The 20,187-nt window shown below is 40.1% G+C and overlaps 1 protein-coding gene across 1 annotated transcript in view; it reads left to right on the top strand.

Moving 5' to 3' along the window:
* Nucleotides 1–11,930, top strand: part of NCK2 (NCK adaptor protein 2) — a 90,332-nt gene extending 78,402 nt beyond the window's left edge. The window contains exons 4-5 of the mRNA XM_074153402.1: nt 29–750; nt 10,519–11,930. Coding sequence (XP_074009503.1) covers nt 29–750; nt 10,519–10,713 — 917 coding nt within the window. The 3' untranslated portion in view covers nt 10,714–11,930. The remainder of the gene's footprint in view (nt 1–28; nt 751–10,518) is intronic.
* The last annotated feature ends 8,257 nt before the right edge of the window (nt 11,931–20,187 follow it).

The raw sequence follows: 20,187 nt of genomic DNA on the forward strand, positions 1-20,187 counted from the left end.
CACCACTTTGCTTTTCTCTCTTTAACAGGTCTGGGAAAAACCAAGAGAAAGACAAGCGCGCGAGACGCCTCACCCACTCCTAGCACGGACGCAGAATACCCATCCAACGGCAGCAGCGCCGACCGGATTTACGATCTTAACATTCCAGCCTATGTGAAATTTGCCTATGTGGCAGAGAGGGAGGATGAACTGTCCCTCGTTAAAGGATCCCGAGTAATTGTCATGGAGAAGTGCAGCGATGGCTGGTGGAGAGGTAGCTACAATGGACAGATTGGCTGGTTTCCTTCGAACTATGTGGTAGAGGAGGTCGAGGAAGCAACTGCAGATTCACCCAGCTTCCTCAGCTTAAGGAAAGGCGCTTCCATGAGTAACGGCCAGGGCACCAAAGTACTCCACGTTGTTCAGACACTGTATCCATTCAGCTCCGTCACAGAAGAAGAGCTCAATTTTGAAAAAGGGGAAACGATGGAAGTCATTGAAAAACCAGAAAATGACCCAGAATGGTGGAAATGTAAAAATTCCAGAGGGCAAATTGGTCTTGTTCCTAAAAACTATGTAGTAATCATTAGTGACGGTCCTACCATTAACACTTCCCATCCACCTCAGATAAGCTACACGGGACCATCTTCTACTGGACGGTTTGCTGGAAGAGAGTGGTATTACGGGAATGTTACCCGACACCAAGCAGAATGTGCCCTGAACGAAAGGGGAGTGGAAGGAGATTTCCTTGTTAGAGATAGTGAATCTTCGGTAAGTGGTACTCGGCCCAGCAGGCTTTGTAATACCCGGTGCTTGGGTTAGTGGAGCTTGACAGTTAATAGCTTCCCTATCTGTAGTAAAGGGCTTTTCACCCTTACAGAAGAAGCAACTCTTTGGCGTTACCAACCCATACGCTTACTGCTTGTGAGAATTGGTATGTTACTGGGATGCAGTGACATTTACACTGAAATTTAACAGCTGTGCTCTGTATTATCCAGGGTTTCTTAATTAGCGGGCAAGAAACTAAATATTTCAGGCTTCAGTTTGAGTTTTCATGTGTTCCTCATATACAATTCTCCTTAAATTTGCAGCGCTACGAGATAAAATAATTCTTGTGAGTTGCAAATTTGGTCATTAATTTGATTTTTAAAGCAAATTTCAAATTTCAAATTTTGGCATTGGTCAGCTTCATTCTTTCTGCCTTTAATTGAATAATAGCATAGGTTCTTTAAACTATTTGTTAAAATCCCATTTTAATGTATTTCTGCTCTACTTAGATTACTTAGGTTGTAATAAGGTAAAGTTATTATTGTATCTAATTGTTAAGATTATGATACACAACAGAGAGGGTCAAGTCAGCAGCTCATATGCTTTGTCAATTGAGCCTTGATGACATCAGAGGGATATGAGTAGGGCTGCTTAGGGATCACTGTAATTCTGAAAGTTCAGCTTTAAAATTACACTGAAAGGTCTTTCATGTATGCTGAGGCCGAGAATTCATAGTTAAAGCACTCAAAATTTAATTATTCCTTGACTGTGATTTTTAAAAGGTGACAGATTTTAATAATTCCCTAATACATCTTTCAAAAGCTACCAAAAAAAAAAGAACAAAATTTAAATTTGTGATTAGGGCTTTTTTGCGTTTAACGATTTAATTGTGGAGCCATTCTATGAAGACAAACTGTCTCCATCTAAGTATTTTGCTGCTTCACATATAAAAATTCAAAATTAATACAGTTATATTAGCTCAGTCTTCTAATTTGTGTACAATACTACTAAAATAAGGATATCTTATACAGCTATGGACAACTATCTCTGTGCCATATTTATATCAGGTTTCACTGTGCCTGTATTGTGGGCTATCCTGGTTTACAACGTAGATTGCAAATAAAAACTAAAGCAGTGTCAATGGCACATATAGTTTGAGCTATAATATGCTTTAAAAAAGATTTATTGACTCTAATGTCTTCAGAAGGCCGTATTGATTGCATATATCACTTCTGGATAGAACTTGTGATATTCTTTATCATAATTGTCTACAAATTGCAAGAAAACTGTTCCCATATACTATTCCTCATGCAAATTACTTCATTAAGTAGTCAGTAGTCAGTGTTGGCATGATTGCATGCTGGAAAACAAAGAAATTTACTTTAACTAAGCGGCAGAATTAAGCATGAGCTCAAATCTGGAAGTAAAGATCCTTTTAGCTCTCCCTACTTTTTGGAAGCATGTTTCACATTTTCATTTGCTGATTCTGTTTTTGCCAAGTTAAAATTTCAGCTACTCAAAAGATGTCTCAGAATGAAGTGAAAATCTGAGGTAGTAGTGAGGTAGATTCATTAGGTAGTTATACTCTATCCCTTTAAAATAAAATTTCTTTCCTAACGCAACTCTTTAATAAACTAAACAGCAGCTTTCTAGATGAGCAGAATCCATCTATTGAATTAACAGAGCCTACATTTTTAATTGGGATTGGCTGGCATGTTGGCTCTGGGCGAGTGAGATTGAACAGTGGCAGCAGAACAGCTGAAAGACAAGGCAATTGTTAATTCTGTAGGGAAACTTTGCATTCTAAATTCTGGAAAACATTACTAGTTTATTATTATTATTGTTGAAGTTAGGACTCTTGCTATTCCCTGAAAATTTTATATCATATGTGACATAATTGACAAAGTACAATTCTGTAATAGTCCCAAATATATTTTTTTTTTCTTGATACACTATTGTCTGGTGAAATTTTAGGCATCTTTCCTTGATGAATTTTCTCTGCAGAAGACATGGTAGCTGTCAAACTACCCTTTCTTTGAAGCTCTGTGTCATTGAGTTCCTATTGCTGCTATTAGTCAACTGTAATCACTAAATGAAGGCAAATGCAAATAAACCAGAGGAGAACAGGAAGAAAAATAGAGATTAAATAAACATAAACCAAAGGAGAACAGGAAGAAAAATATAAATTTAGAAAACATGACTGACTTACAGAGGGTGAGAGGAATCAAGTTTGTTTAGTCAACAGGAGAAAAGACTGAGGTGGGGCATACAGTCTTCTAAAATGTAGAAAGCCACTAGAGGATTATGGTAATCATTAAATTACAGTAGTTCAGCTGTCTCTTCAAGGTGGCATCCTGTCTGACAGGGACAGGCGGGTATAACTGGATTCGGTGTACCCTTGGTGTGTCCGTCCAGCAGGTAGAAGCTCACTTTCAGATCTGGATGCTGCATTTTGGGTTACCCTGAGACAGTAGCTATCAATTTTCTTCTGTCTTTTGGGAAAGTGCTAGAAGGACAGTTTGAAAATTAATACATTACTTAAAATACAAAAATGCGCAGCCATTTCTCAGCGCACGCTGTCACAGTGACCCCCGTGCTACAGCTCCTTTCTTTGCTCCTAAGAGTCTACCTCTTGAGTAAACAAATTTCCTTGAAAGGACACAGTAACCTTTTCATTAAATATGACATAATAACACTAAACATACATGTATTCAAAGCAATTTCAAATTTGCTGCTTGCGTTGTTGCTGGGGAAATTGTTGCTTATGGAGCACAAAAAGATTAATTCAGAATGTGGTCTTCAAGTTGTTTCCAGCATCTAACACTTACTGGAGTCCCAGAAAATTTACTCAATTTATATTACAGCAAGTTTTTTGCACGCATGCAAAGAAAAATGTGCTGAATTGAGGAAATTTTTTTTTTTTTTTAATCTTGATCTGATCTTGCAGATCCTGTATTTGGGGTTTTTTTGAGCAGTGAGAAAGACTAGTTATGCACATAAATGCTTCCTTTGTCTTAGGGCTACTAGAGGGTTTTATTTTTTATTGGTTTTAAAGAAATATTTTACTACATCTCAGACTTTTGTCTGCTCTCATCTTTATATGTCATACTATCACATAACTTGTTTATGCATTTGAACTATAAAAGCATTGGTGATTGCTAGATGGGGTGTTGGGTTTTTTCCTGAAGTGCCAGGAGTGATATAATAAGCAAATGGGCATATTTGATAGCATTAGGAAAAAGATCACAAAAAAATCTATGTCGAGCTTATTATGTATGGAACAATGAAAGATTTTAGAAATAGCTCTTAAATGCTTGATGGTTGCCGTATTTCACGTGTGACTACAAAGGCTGTTCATGCTGTGGCTGAATATCACCAGGAGTGTTTGAGTGATCAGAGCAAAAGACGATGATTAGAGAGACCAGACTGAAGAGAGTGAAGTTGTCAGCTCTCCGGTTTGCTCATCTTTTCCCCAGACCAGCACTTCCCATTACATTGTGTTATGAACCCACCTATTAAAGCTGTGGGTTTAGGGGTTATTCCTTTCTAAGCAGGCCCCATAGATAAAACTGTGAGTCATCGTGCTAATCTCGTGCCTGATTTTTGACCTCTTTTAGGGTTTTCTATAGCCTTCCGTCACCATAGTTACAAAAAGTCATCTGCATAAAAGTTTTCCTTAGATTACTTTGAGTTTGCTCTTGCGACTGAGCTATGAAAAGCTGTCCTTGGATAGATGAAGGTTTGTATTATTCTGTATTTGCTTGATGACTGTCATGTTTTTCCATTTCAAATTTTAGTGGATGCAAGATTTTACAATGTTTCTCTAGATTTAATGTACCAGATGTTTGTCTCACAGCTAGATTTCTTCAGCCAAAAATATTCTCCACAGTTACATTTAGATCTAAGGGATGTTGCTGTGGTGGAGAATATCCTGCGATGAACTCTCTGAGGTAGCTAGGAGCCTGATTATCTTCATTAATTACGAAATACTATTATTAGAACCATAAACTTGTTTGAACCATTTAAGCCCATAGTTTATGTAACGGCCACAGTTACCTACTGATAACATTTTTGCCAACTCTGTTATAGCTAGGTAATGTCACCTTAGTTTTGGAGGTGTAAAGAAGGAGACTGAAGTGGAACATGCCTAGTTAGAAATACTGCTTGACTTGTTCTTTCTGTTCCAGCCTGCTCAGTTGATTAAAAACTGAAGTTTATCGTGTCATTTAAGTAGCACTACTGAGCAAATTATGTAGATTTAATCTATGCAGTCTCTGTACAGCCACTTCTTACCCTTTTTGAGTTGCAGGCTCTTTAGCAGTCAGATTTTTGTTCTCTCTGTGTAGCACCTAACACAAGACAAGCAAGTCTTGGCTGACACTGTTGGCCTGGGTTGGGCAGGTGATCGTCATGCTTTGGAGACCTAAGATTCCGCTGGAGAGAGAAGAAAATTTGGAAGGAAGAGGGGTTTTTGTTCAGATTCACCCTGGGAAACGAGTGTGCTTGCTGGTGCTGTAGCTAACAGGAAGGACTAATAGGCTGTGGCCGGTGATGAGGGACAGTAAGCACACCACACCTCTAGCTTCTGAGCACACTGCAGGCACCCCTAGACTTCAACAGAAGCTTCCGTCAGGGCTTGCAGTCCCCTTGCATTCCACTGCAAGTGGGTGTGAAACTGGTGATTAGACAAACGCCACTGCTTCGTAGCCCTATCATGTCCTCCCATGTAGCAGAGAAGATGTTTTTCTCAAACCAGTTTTGTTTGTTAGTAGGAATGAGCTGGGCAATTTTTTGGGCCATTCCAGGAGCAATTATTCAGTATGAAGTAATGGCTACCTTCTGCCAATAGCATCACAGCTATCAAATTATAGTAACTGATCCTAAATGGGATTGCAGGGTATCGTATTAAGATGCTACTGAGGATTGTGGGTGCCACTGAATTTGTGATCTCCTCCGAGATCACATTTAGCTTCTGTGCTCTTTGTCCAGCAGTAGCAACAGCAGAGGGAGGAGGCATAGGTTGAGAGCTTTTATGGTTTTTGAGGTGCTAATTCTGTGGCATCCAGGGTGTCCCATATTTTCCTGGGGTTTTGATCATGCAAGTGTTGGATAGAAGCAATGAAATGTGGCAAATGTTCAAACACTGAAGCATTTGTCATGTTCTGTGACATGCTATGATTGATAAGTATAATAAAGACGAGAAAGTTTATCTTTAAAAACAGGCTTAAAGGAATATTCTAGTGGTTTATTTTAAATGGAAGAACAGAAATCTTATTAGAGCTGTATGTGAAGATTGATGGAGCTACTTCATTTTTCTGGCCTCTGTAACGTTGATTTTAGAACATGGTGAACCATTACATAGAGAGAAAGGGTATTTGTTTATATCAAAATGAGATGGGAAGAGGTAGAAAAAGGAATTTTTTAACCCTCCCATCTGGTTCTTTCCAGCCTGGCCTTAGACATTTGACCTATGGCTGTGGTTTTTTTGGATGGGTGATTGAGTAGGAGAAGTCAGGGAAAACCTGGGTATGGAAACGGAAGGAGTTGGAGAGCTCCAGGGCAGGCTCACAGATTGGAGCTCGAAGGGTCTAGCTAGAAGCTCTGAAGAATGAGAGTACCTTCCATGAAGGAAGGCTATTGCCAGGTGGAACTGGATTGAAAAGGGCGGGGGGAAAGTAGTTATAGGATCAGTAAAAGTCTTTCAGAGGAAGTGTTTTTCCTAACATTGCCATTTAAGATGAAATTGTCTTGTTTCATTCTCAAATGAAGATTGTAAAGAGGGAACGTTCTTTCACTTGTTTTCCCTTACATAGCTGTATAACTTCTCTTCATGATAAAGTTTTCCAACTTTTTTTGAAAAGACAGTGAAGTTCCTGACCAAAGAAGTAAAATTAAAGGAACGTCTTCCTGCTTGTTGCCTTCCACATTCTGTAGGCATAACCTTGCCTATGGTCATCTTAGTCATAAGCAGGAGTTAAAATAAAGGAATCTGAAACAATTCCTTCACACCTGGAGTGAAGAGCTGCAGATGCATAATAACTAATCTTCAATTTTCTGATTTAGAAATTTATTTAACTTCAGGTTTAGGTCTTCCCAATTATGACAGTACAGAAATATTTGCAGGTTCCCTGTCACGAAGCTGTGCTCTGTAATTCTGTTGCAGAATCATCAACTTCTCTATAGATTTCGGAGATTAAAGTTTGCTTCTGATGTGCCTTTATTCGGTGTATATGAGGCTTTTATTCCTGGAGAAGTTAGTGTGCAAACATCCAAATGTAGCAATTAATTTAAGAGGGAGAAGGGAGAAAAATTGGCTGGCATTTGAAACAAAATAGCTTAAACAGTAAATAAAATAAACAGACTTGGAGCAAATCCAAGGAGGACAGCAGGGAACCAATACAAGCTGCATCGAATAAGCATACTTTGAAATGGTCATGTTAAGAGCAGTAGTTTATCTAGAGGTGTCGGGGTTTTTTTTAATAGTCTTTTTAACCATATTGCATGTTTGTTAGAGTAGAAAAAAAACAAAATAAAAACAAATGCAAGTCCCGTTGCTTTTACTGTTTGTTCTAGTGTCCTGTAGTAGTTACTACACTGAGGCCAGTAAAGGGTTTCAGGATTCTTGCAACAGCTGTTCGAGCTCTTCCATCTCTTTGCACCGGATGGTGGCTCTCAAAAGAGTTAGATCAGCCTTTCCGCTATTTTTTTTTTAATTAGATCGCGAAAAGAATAAACTTTGTAACATATATTCTGGAGAAAATAAGCGATTGCAGTGTCTTCTATTTATGCATCAATCTAATTAGGAGCTCCAAGGCTGGGAAGAATGGGCAATAGTTCAGGAAAGTGTTCATTCATTAAAGGTGTAATTAAAATGGCAGGAAGAGTATTTAATGTATTGTGTAGACCACCTCACAAAGATCTAAGTCTGGCGGTGCCTGGGACATAGGACAGTAGATCAGAGGTCTCAGACCTATTCTAGCACTTCTCTGTGTCATTAGCGCATCCTTTCTGGTCTAAAGATAATGATTCTTAGCAGGTATAAGGAACTTTCAAAACTCATAGTTTTTACATGCTGAAAACAATTGTGCTTTGTCAGAAAACATTAAAAGTTTGTGGTGTGCAAAGTGATTATTTCACTTATTTTTAAACCTTTGTTATAGCATCTTTTCCTGTTGCTATTAATTTAGATTATGAACTTTCCATTTGTAAGCTCTTCTATTTTAAAAGAGGGCCCTTTGATTACTGGTTTTTGCTTGGCATAGGCATTGCCCATGGAAGCACCAGAACTTAATCAGCAAGACTTGGTCTTGTTTTTCAAATCCTAAGTAGCCAGTCTGTACGTGCTCCCCTCGACATGGTCCTCCTTGAAGAGACCTTATGGACCTGCCTCGTAGCTTGTGTTTAGAGCCGAGTGATCAGCTGCCCAGAGCCCATGCCCTAAATTTCTCTTCCATGAGCTCAGGGTATCAGAGCTTGGCTTGTGCCAGCCTGTGCTTTGTTACCGTTTCATGGCTGCTGCTCAGGGCTGTGGAGATGCCCATACAGGAGGGTTTGTCCGCACGACAGTCAGGGTCTTGGCCACAGCACAGTGTTGGTACAACCGGGTTAGCTTTAACCCAGCAGGGTAGGTGTTGAAAACAGGACAGTCTTGGCGCCAGCTCTGTGCCAGCCTGTTTGTGATGCTCCTGCAGCTGGGGTTTAATACTACAGCTAGCTGGCTTCACATAGCCGTTTTCAAACTTGGACCTAGGGATAGATGACAGGGCATGAAGCAGGTCTTGGGTGGAGCATTGGGAACCCCAAAGATACGCTATTAGATATTTCTTTCCATCCCTCTCCTGCACCCTCCCCAGTCCTCTCCTCTTGGCAGTCATGGGGGGAGGGGGTGTTGCATGTATCTTGAGCCAGTGGATTTGGAACAACGCAATTCCTGAAGCTGCCTTCCTGCTGGATCCTCCGCTGACCCGGCCAAGGCCTGGTGGCAGCAGGTGGAAGTAGTACTTCTCCTATGGATGTTATGTAAAATAACTTTTAAAGAAGTGGTGCTTGTGGATCTGGAATGTAGTGTCTTGAGGTGGGCGAGTGTTAGTCCAGAGGTGCAGGGAGCTAGTTGCTGGCTTGAGCAGCGCGGGAGGGGAAGAGCTGCTGCCCAAAGCTGAGGTGCAAGCCTGGGGAGCTGGGCCAGAGCCAGATCAACAGGCACAGCAGGAGCTTTGCTTGCTCTGGGCAGGGCAGATGGACTTCAGGAAGGGAAGGCAGAGAAGGCATCAGTGCTAAAACAGGTGAGGGGCAGATGCAAGGGATGAGATTTTGGGAAAGGTAGAACATGGGGGATGTGTGCAGAGACTCACATCATTGCAGGAAAAAAAGACAGTGTGCCTGAGAAAATGCTTTCCTTCAGCTTACTTGGGTACGTACTCAAGTGTATACCTGACCCTCAAAGGTAGCGTAGAGGACTCCGGAAGCTGTGGGTTTATGTCACCGAAGTCCAGTGACAGCAGTAACGTCAGCGGGCTCTTGCTCCCCCCTGCTTGGTCCTCTGCTGTGCCGCAGCTGACTTTGGGGTTGTTCATAAGGCAATGCTGTGAACCAGATAGTCCCTTGTGGGTTTTGTTTAGCCCGGACAAGTTCAGGTTCTCAGCGCTGGCCTGACCAAAGCAGCAACCTGGTGTGGGGGAGGACCGTGGGACTGCAGGAAGGCCGTGTCTGAAATTGGCACATGCAGAGACCCTGCAGCAGGACCTCCAGAGTCACATCAGGTGTTACTCATCTCCATTAAGTACTTGCTGTAAACTCTGATGTGTGCTTTTTATTTTTTATTTTCCCATTGTCGCTTGCTGGCAGGCGACACCCACCTCTAGCTACCTCTTGCAGGGCAAAGCCTGTACTCCTACCTCTAGGGCCAGGCAGCAGCGGTCAATAGCTAGAGATGGACTTCAGCCAGAAGCAAGGGACAGTGTGTCCTTTCTACCATCCTACGGTGGCCTGTGGTGCAGAAAGCTGAATGGTCTCATCCCGGCTGTTTGGATGACAGCACTGTCTTCGTTAAAGCAACCAAATGCCAAGACGAAGAGATTTATCATGTGAAATTGTTCTGTCTTGCATAACTTAATTAGTGCCTAAATTTTGCCTTTTGTGTGGATGGTGGTTTGATGGTGAGATTTGTACTGTGTTTTCATTCTATAGCTTTATCATTTTTCACAAAAAAAAAGGTGTACTCAATCGGTGAAATTATTCCTCATACATGTGGTAATGAGGATAAAAGGTGAATGCGTTTTTGTCTTTTGCAATGCAAAGCAAGAACAGCCCTCTAGTGGTCACGGCTCCAAAAAAAAGCAATATGGGAATTTTTCTTCATCTCACACAAGCAATGATGCAATAATTGCTTTCTCCAGGACTCTCTAGCAAGGAAACTATACATGATGAAAGTTTTTCCCTTCTTGACATTCTCGTGCTTCTAGATTGAGTAACTAAGATAATATTTGCAATTTAGTCATGTAATTGGCAACTTCAGACTGTGCATCTGGGGAGCTTTCACTTAACTGACTTAACTGTGCACGTTAATAATGATGGCAATTATTTATTGAATAATAGGCTATTGGGTTTCTTAAGTAGCTAAAGCAGCGAGCTGTGGAACAAAGACTAGCATAAATTACCATCAACTGTATGACACAGTTTGTTCCTGAAACCACAAAATTACACCTTCATTTTGTTCACTTTTATGTAATTCTTTTTTTTTTTTTTTTTTTCTTTTTGAATTCTTCTCAACAGCCCAGTGACTTCTCGGTATCTCTAAAGGCATCGGGGAAGAACAAACATTTCAAGGTGCAGCTCGTGGACAATGTCTATTGTATTGGGCAGCGTCGCTTTAATACTATGGATGAGTTGGTGGAACACTACAAAAAGGCTCCCATCTTCACCAGTGAACACGGGGAAAAGTTATATCTTGTGAAAGCACTTCAGTGACGTTGAAGATGGACTTGGCCGCCTGGGCCTCTTATAACTTACAAGCCTTAGGTCCTAAATTCACTTTTATAGAGCAGAGCAATATCTGAAGCAGGCTTAAGGAATAGGCTCTTTCTAAAGTGTTTGCTCTGTCGGTTGCTGTTTGTCCTTTTTTTTTTTTTTTTTTTTTTTTTTTTTTTTTTTTTTTCCCCTGTTTGCCTCTTTTTGTGTTCCAGTTCTGTTAATCTCCGACCACCTCTCTTCAGGTTGAGAGTTTCCCTTGGGTGGCCGTGACGAGCACTCACCTTCCCGGCTGAGTTCAAAACTCCCCTCTCTTGTGTACGTTTACATAGTTAGCTCAGATCAAGGAGGGGCGTTTTCAATTCAAAGCAGTGTTAATCTGTTCAGATTGCTCACGCAGGCAGAACTCTCCGTTCAGAGACATCATTGGGCACAGTTTGAATGCACTGAAGCTGCAGCTACCTTGAAGTGAGAGAGTAGACATAACAGTTGTGGCTGTGAGTTCTGTAGCTATATCGCTTACCGAGTAGTATATTACAAAACCTCCTAGTTCCTAGAAGCACTCTTTACACTGTACTCTGCTATTACATTGCCTCTCTGACTCTTTGTAAAGAGTACACTAATTAAAAGCATTTTGTAATAGTACTTCTTCAACTACTATGGTAAGATTGTAGTAAAAGAAAACTATCTAGTGTATTTTGGTCTGTAATTGCAACAAAGAGAAATTTTATTTGAAAGTTGATTACTAGAGAAAGAATCATTGAATTGTAAAGCCTGAATGTTTTGGTAATCTACAACCAAATGTGCCATCCACATAATGCTTTTTCCTCTTGCCCTTCTGCTTGTTTGAATTAAACGATTATGTATTTAATTCTCAAAGTAATATGTATCTGTAGCTGATTGTTGACACTAATACAGAAGATTAATAAAAACTGATCTTGGGATGGGGTGGGGCGGGCTACCAACACTATATATATATTTGCTTTACGGAAAGAAATCTTCGGGTTTTACAGAGGATGGTGTGGTTGGTAGGAAGAGACACACAGAATGTTTATGAAGAAAATGCATTTTTCTCTTTTCTTTACATTTAAACTCCTTTATGGTTTAAATATACAGTCTTTAGATGGCACATTCCTGAGATTGAAGAAGGGATCGTGAGATCTCAAAATCTTGCATACTCAGTTTTTTGGATATTGTAATAAAAAAGGTATTATGTCATGATGGAGTACTGGATTTATCCTTGGGTGGTAGTCCTGGTGTTCCTTTAGCAAGGTGAAATAGAGTGAATAATGAATTTGTTTGTCTTGGAATTTGTGTGGCCTAAAAAGAAAACTTCTGCGACTGCAGAGGACAGTTTGATATGAGGCAGTGTCTAACGAGCTCTGTGTTATTTCTTTCTGTGATAAGTAAATCTGTTCATAGCTTTAATGAAAACTTCAAGATGAAGCTGTTTCCTGGTACCTTTTGGCAATTAAAACATGTTCCTTACCTATTCTGTATTTTGGCCGGTGGTAGTGCAACTACCTCTGTGCATAACTCCAATGTAGGTTAAGCACTGCTGTCAGACTTGCTTTGGTGTTAAATCATACCACTGCCAGGGAGACTGCACTGGTACATCCGTGAATGAATTGCAGTCCTGCTCAAGCCCGAAAGACAAGTAAAAGTTTTGGACTTCTACACGCGTACTATTTTCCCACCACTCTTGAAATCTTATTTCTGTAATGGAATTACAGCTTATTCTGTATTGGAATTAACAGCTGTGTTTTATTTCTATACGTGCATAACTAAAAATTGGGCAGTGAGACTTCGGCTTGGTCCAGCTTAATGAAGGAAAGCAGTGATTCACAGCAATGATCACGCATTATCCTGAAGAACACCCACCTATGACTATCTTCTAAGAATATAGAAGCTTTCCTTAGGAAGTTGGTGAGAAGTACCAGTTGTTTATAATCTGCCTGTAGAAGGACTCCACAGTGGGCTGCTTCTTAAACATCATAAGTGAATTCTGCAGAGAATGTGGGTTTTTGCCTTCTAATACCTAGGTTTTTTTCTTTAAGTGAATCTAAGCATGTACCAAGTATGGCAATGACATTAAGAAAGTCAGCTATATGTTGTATAAGCATTTTCAGGTTTGAGTGAATTGCTTTTCAGTCTCATTGACTCTTTGTAGTATTTGGAAAAATGATATATGGGAATGGTTTTCCTTTTCAGTAAACTGATTACTGCAATTACTCTTTCATGCCCCTTTGCTCATTTTTCTGAAATGTTCCCCATGTTTCCTGTTCCAGGAGCCTTCATATGCCTCTTGCAATCCTTTTTTTCACTTTCTTTTGTAGTCCCTTTTTACAAGCTCTTTTAGTTTCCTAATCCCTTTCTAGTCTTAGTATCTTAGATCTAAATCAAATAGACATACAAGTGAAGTTTTTACCATATGCTTTATATTTCAATGGATTTGTCAAATCCTTTTTTTTTTTTTTTTTTTTTTTTACCTCATCCTCTGTAAACAGCTTCTGTGTATTGAGGTGTGAATTGTTAAAGTATTTTGTTTTGGAAGCAGTTAGTTAGTTTATGAGCCAGCAGTGTGGATGACTAGCTTGAGTTATTTTTTTTGAAACAAGCCTCATCTTGTTTTTGCCCATGCTGTATTTAATCAACATACTCTCCATTCAACAGACTCATTAATAGTTCTACAGTTGTTCCCGTCTTTACTAATTGAGGTAAGTTTCTGCAAGTTTTGCTGCCTTTTTGACCTCCTTTGATGGATTGGGCCTAAGCATTAACAACCTTCAATACTAACTGCTTAATAAAGGAGCAATAGACTTGGATTTTATTTTTATTTTCCTATACGTACCTTTCTATTGTTTGACAAAACCTCACCCTTAGTTTTTGACTCCTTAAAGGCTCTCTGTCAAAGCTTGGGGTTGGGGATGTGTGGATTTTTTTTAAGATGAGAGAAATTGTGGTGACCTGAGTTTCTTCACCTGCAGTTTTCATTAAAGGCTCAAATAACTTCTGATGGAGTAGAAGTGGTGATTTTTCATTATGGTATTTAGTCTGGCTTTTCTCATTGTACCTGATTCATATAGGTGTGTAAGTTGTACTTTTAAGTATTGTTCCTGTACAGCTGTTAATGTTTTCTTGCCTTGCTGGTGTTTACATAGGAATGTGAATGAGTTGTCTGAATCTGTAGCAGTTGCTGTACTTTCTATGCAGTGACAAGAATTTGAGATCCATGTTTGTACTTTTAGCTCCGTGAGCTTGTTGACGAGCTCCCTCTTCCAGTCATCTTGACCATTTGAGGTATCACTGAATAGCCCTACCTTGATTAGGCACAAAAAGATGGTCAAAATCATGTCACTTGTGAAGTTACACATCATAGCCCATCTGTTCTGTAGCACTCCGCTTCTGAGGATGTTTTATTTAAAGGATGCTGCGGTAGCTGTTCTTTGTAAATATCTACAGTGTAATTCTTGGTCCCAGCTTTTATGCTCTTCAGTCTTATGAAAGTAAACATGTATGAGACATTTTCCAAGGGGTGGGGAGACTGGTCTTATGCCAGCCACTCTGGAGTGGTGTATAGCTCCGTGCCGACTGGGAGCTGCTGCTCTTTGCACAAGCGCCTACGGTGCCACGTTACTGTTACTGATGGTGGTATTTGGCCAAAAACATTGGAGAGCTTCAAGGTTTACACTGGTTTGCAGATAAATGCATGCAAGCCTCTGCACAGGTCCCAAGCCAGGCAGCTGCTATCCAGATCCAAATTGGAAGAAGCACAAACCCATGGCATGGTGCCAAGTCTCAGCCTGAGAGCCTTGTGGAGAAATACAGCAGAAATGCTTAATACATCTGTGCAGTGTTCCCCTGGCTTGGAATGACTGTCAGCAAAATACTGCACAGCTGGGCACCAGGTAGCCATGGCTGACCTGATTTAGGATTGACATGGCCACGTATTAGGTGGGGACAAATTATTAAAGAACTGCTGAACAAAGAACACGCCAGGTAAACGCACGTGGATCTACTGTATTATAGAAGCCAAAGGGTCTGCTTAGTCTTTGCTTTTGGGGAGAGAAGAGGCAATAAAGACATGCATTTGGGTAATTAGCGTGAATATGGGCTATATGAATGGACTATAAAGTCCCACGCTTGAATGATACTGTTTAGTGTTCTCTATTCAGATATTTTTGTCTCATAAATTTCTATGAAATCCTTAAAGTTTACAGGTATTCCTCCAACCTCTATTGTAGCTTTCCTATACTGTAAAGTTTGCTGCCTGTTTTAATAGTTTCGCTAAGGGGAAACGGAGATCTTTTGTTATAACACAAAGTGGAAGTACTTTTAAAATACCACAATGCAATTTTACTTATAAAATTAAGTCACATTTTGCCTAAATTATAAATTAAAAACTAGAAAAGGGATCACACTTCTTTTGGATTAGGTCTGGCAATTTACTTGGCAAAAGCTACTTTCATTCCACACGGACTTTCATTCCGTCTTGGTCTTAAACTAGTTTAATTCAGTGGTTTAGAGGTAAATGAAACCTGTGCAATCTCCAGAATCTGAATCTGATGAGTTCTGTTTTCTTACTCCAGTGGGATGGGATGACTCATATTTAAATGGGAACTTGTTAACATATTTATACTGCTAAGCTGTGAAAGGTGCATTACTAAAGTAACTCTCAGCTCTTAAAACACACTAGGAACTGTGAATCTTTCTGTTCCTTTCTCTTCAGTACATCCATAATTCAGTGCCTTTTTTAAGAAGTGGAAAAGTGTAAACTATCAAGAGTAGAGGATGCACAGTCTTGAATAGTGTTATGGATCACCTGGACCATGTGAATGAGACGTTTAGGGGTAAAAGGAGGATGTGGATAAATGCTGCTGTTCATTCACTGGTTGCTCCTCGGTGGGACAGGCTTTTAAGTAGCAAACCAGTTGTGCAATGCTATTCTAGGAAGTATACTGCAATTACAATCCAAATGTGCACCAGCTTCAGTATACGATGACAGTGCCCAATATGTGTATGTTCTTGTGCTGGTGTCTTGCAAAAGCAATACCTTGTTGTCTTATTTTTCTATTTTAGGTGAGTATTCATATCTATAGCTGTTGGATATAGTTTATTGGAAAATCCAACATACAATGTTTTTTGACCTAAATTGACTTAATGTGAAATATAACCTGTATATAATATACTTAAAACTATAATATTTTCTGGTCCTTTGCACGCCTTGGGAACCCTATGCTACTTTTGTATTTTAAAATGCCAAGTTTTTCTGGCATATTCTTGATGTTCCTTTTCTTGTTATAAAATAGATTGTCTCCCCTGTTGTTGTTTGAAATACCTACCCGAGCTCATCTGGAAACTGACTAACAGAAGTGGCACGTAACCACTGACATATTAGACAAGTTTTTCATTGCCATTTCTTTCATATGTGGCAATATTAAATGTTTTAAGGAGTGGGAGGTTAAAAAAAAAAAGTGGAAAGAAAAAAGAAGACTCTTTAACTTGACAGATTATCTTCAGCAGTGGGAGTCCACAGTTATGAGGAAAAAGTAGCAGGTAAGAAATGTTCTTTTCTGTTTTCTTAAGTGAATTTAGTTTGGAATTTAGCTTGACATCATATGGCACTAGTGCCTGAACTATTACAAAGGTTAACAAATAAATGTTGACTTGGTCCAGCTTAATGAAGGAATGGAGGGATAAAATTGTTAATCTCAATGTCCTACTCTAGAAAATGGTGGTAATCCTCAAAAGGGGAGAACTGTGATTTTGACACATGACTTTTTTGTTGGTGGTGGGGTTTTTTGTATTGATTTTTGAGGGAAGACTTCAAAAGAGGTGTCTCTCTCTAGTTTTCAAGCCAAATTTTGCTTCTGAGCTTCTTCCCGAGAAGCATCTCCTTGGGTGTGAGCCAGGCCACAGAGAATACGTTAACTGGAATTATTCTCCCAGCTCTAATTGAAACTGTGGTGGCAAATAATGGGTTACTTTTTTTTCTTTTTTTAATTTTGATCTCCATTAGATTGGATACATACATCTATATGGTAATTAATTAGTGGGTTCTGTGGGTTACTGACTTAGCTTTTCAGCTGGGTTCAACTCTGTCAAGTTAAAACAAGCTTGATGATTTTTATTTTTTTTTTTTGGTTCCTTTTTATGTCACAGAACCAGTAGTGCATTCAGTGTAATTATAATTTGTAATGCAAAGAAGCCCTTCAGTTGTGGGCGGCTGGTACGTTTGGAATACTAAGTCCATAGATGATGATGATAATACAGCCATAAAGAATGGCGGGTAAGGGCACCAGCAGACAGGCAGAGAGAAACAGGCTCCTGGGATCATGAAGCAAGTATCTGATGGTTTCTCTTTGGAGAATTAGGATGTTTATTTTCATTTGAATATGCATAGCTAATTTGTAAAAGTGAAACTTAACCCTTGTTTGGTGTACAGTCTGTTTATTCAGAAGTAAATTCCAGCAATTAGCACTGCAGGAGGGAAAGCGGATTTTGAGGCCCTCAGAAAAGTGAAGGGTACTGCTGTTTGTGCTAGCTTTCCTACTCAAAATCCTATCAGGTTATATCCCAGCAATAAGTGGGATATTCCATGTTACTTGGTTTTGCACCAGTGCTGGCCCAACTCTGTGCTGGCATAACTTGTCTCCACTAAAGACAGGGTGACTGTGATTGTGTTAGAACTGAGATTTCCATAATGTAGTCAAGGCTCTTGTGCAACTGCCTTGGGCTAAGCACAGACTTCAAGGTGAAGAAAAGAGGAAATGTTGAATGAGCGTTCACCAGGAATGGATGGGTGCCATCGAGAACTCTCTAATCCAGTTATTTTTGTCCTTTGCCATTACTAATTCAGCAGTGGGCGCCGACATTATCAGTGTTTGATGTTCTGTGTTAATAAGGCACAGAGCTGTTTCTTGTGCTAACAGGTAACTTTGATCTGATGTGCCACTTTTCTGGCTTGTCTCTGTGAAATCATTCTGCTATGAAATTCAGGGTGGTTTAAGAGAAATTATGTCGTTTCTTTTTAGCTGGCATTTCTGATGCGGTATATAGCACATCTGCATTGTCAGCCTTTTGATGGTCTTTGGTGTAACCTCTTCTGCAAAAGGGAGAAGTCTGAGCATGTTTGAAAAATTAGCAATCTCAGCTCAGTCCTTTTCCATGTGGTAAGTGCTAGATTACCAATCATGCGCCCTTGATAGCAATATCTCATGTTTTTTAATGGTGGTCTTTGAGACTTGTCTCCCTCAATTAACATCAGATTATTATTTTTTTTAATATTTCCTTTTTTTTTCTTCCACCTTTTCATGCATCTGTCTGTGGCAGTCCTGTTACTTCTCAGAAAGTCTTCTTGGCCTTTAGAGACTTTGTGGACCACTTGGAACAACGGCATTTCCATCCAGTGTTGGCTTAATGGGAAATAATACCCTTGATGAATTGCACGATCCTGTGGTGGAGGAAATAAGAACTGAGGTTCTTTCCTACTTTCTGCTAGTTCCTGGAAGATCTTCGTGCTAATGGAATGAACTCTGGCCGTTCTTTAGAAAAGAAGCTATGAAAAGGAACAGGTTACAGTTCTGGTTTAAATCAAATCACTTTGTAAATGCTTGTGAATAATTGTAAAACTGTAAAACCGGAGAAGCTCATGATATAATGCAATGCCAGGAGCTACTTCAGTCACCGATGGAAGGAGGAGACTGCTTTCTTCAACATTAGCAGGGCGTTAATTCTGCAATACTCATAGAATTTTTGAAAAGCAAACCAAACCGCCTTCAGAAACACATCCAAAACCAAGCTGTGCATACTAAATGCAGTCCTGAACCTTTGAGAATACGGTACTACACCAACACCTAGCTTGAATTTTTGTTATTTTTCTGTTAACTCCAATGATTTTACTTTTATGACGACTCAGCTGAATTAATTTTTCTTGAGTGTTTTCTAGTGCAGTTGCCTGTGGTCTGGCATCACTTCCATTCGAACTGGTCCAGTTTCCAGGAATCCTGCTTGTCCTGTGCTTTGTTCTTCCGCCCTGCCTTCCTGCCCCATTTGCACTTGGTCTCCTACTCCGTCTTTTCTCCTTTCCTCCCCTGTTTTCTCTTGTGCCCTAAAGCTGCTCAAGTTTTTCAGTTCCTTCTTCCTTTCTTCAAGTCTCTCTACTCTCCCTCCATTTTCAACTTTTAATATTTAGAGCCTGTCTAATGAACAGGAAAAAATGCTTATACATCCAGATTGCAGAGAAGCAGTCCCGCTTCCCCGGGTGGAGCTGTGTTTGTGCTGTGAGCACAGCAAGGAACAGGCCATCAAGCGACTGCATTGCTTGAGCAAACCTGTTCTTATCACTGACAGAGGTGCTTCATCGGATGACGAAATCCCAGCCTGGATCAGGAGCTTGACTTTAGGGCCTCAGTGTGTATGTTCTCACTGTTGAAGGCTTGGTGCTCAAACGGGGTAAGCAGCTGTAAGTGAAAATTACGTAGTCAGTATTTCTGCGTATTTACCCCAAATGTCACGCAGCGTGCTCATCAAAACAGGGGCAGTGAAATTCTTAATGTTACGTTGGTATTTGGGGGTGGTTTTCCAGCCCTCCTTTCCTGCTTGCTGAAATTTCTTCTCCCTGTCCTACTGGATGGTATTTTCCAGTAATGAAGAGATAAAATACCAAGGATTCCTCCAGGAGAGTTGCAATTCAGCAGTAGCAGGTTTTTTTGAGATCTGATTTGCTTGAAGTGCATCAATGCATAGTTAGGCTGACATAGTGGAGATGTTATGCTGGCATATAACTATAACACTGTGTTATAGCTGTAAATGGCAGTTCTTAGTGTTCATTGGGACTGTTAAATAGGGTCTGCTATAAATCTTCATTTTAAAACCTGATACTGTAAACAAAGCCCTTTAATTAAAAAAGAAAAAAAAAATACCTTCCAGCCCACGTACAAAAGGAAGGAACAGCTCAAACTGAAGAGATCAGCCAAAATAATTGCTGTGTACTGTACAATGATGATGGAGAGCAGACAAAGAGCATACACTAAAGAGCCATGGAAATGAAGCATCATGAAGGGACTGGTGACAGATAACGCTATTAGGAGTGTGCTCACCCACGCGAATGCAATCACGTATGTTGGCACCAGTGAGCAGGAGGGAAATTCAAAATTATTGCACAAGGCGTTTGCTAAGGGACCGGGCTTGGCAGGCCCAAGCCAGAGGAACTTCAGTTTCATTCTGAAGAAGTTCTTGCTCTTTCTCTCCAGCTGCAGAGACCGGATGAAAACAGCAGTGGGCTTGAATAAGCAGTCAGCCTCTGCTTCTGCGGCAGGAAATTGAGACATCTAAGAAATCCCCTTTGTCCCAGATAGATGCGTGTGTGCACGTGTTTACTTTCCCTCCATTTAGAAGATTTCTTCAGATTTGATTTGTTCCAGAACTAAGTCACCCTTTCAGAATCAGCGCACACCTTTCTGTGGCAGGGTG

This window comes from Numenius arquata, chromosome 1 (genome assembly GCF_964106895.1).
Source record: "Numenius arquata chromosome 1, bNumArq3.hap1.1, whole genome shotgun sequence".
Taxonomy (NCBI): Eukaryota; Metazoa; Chordata; class Aves; order Charadriiformes; family Scolopacidae; genus Numenius; species Numenius arquata.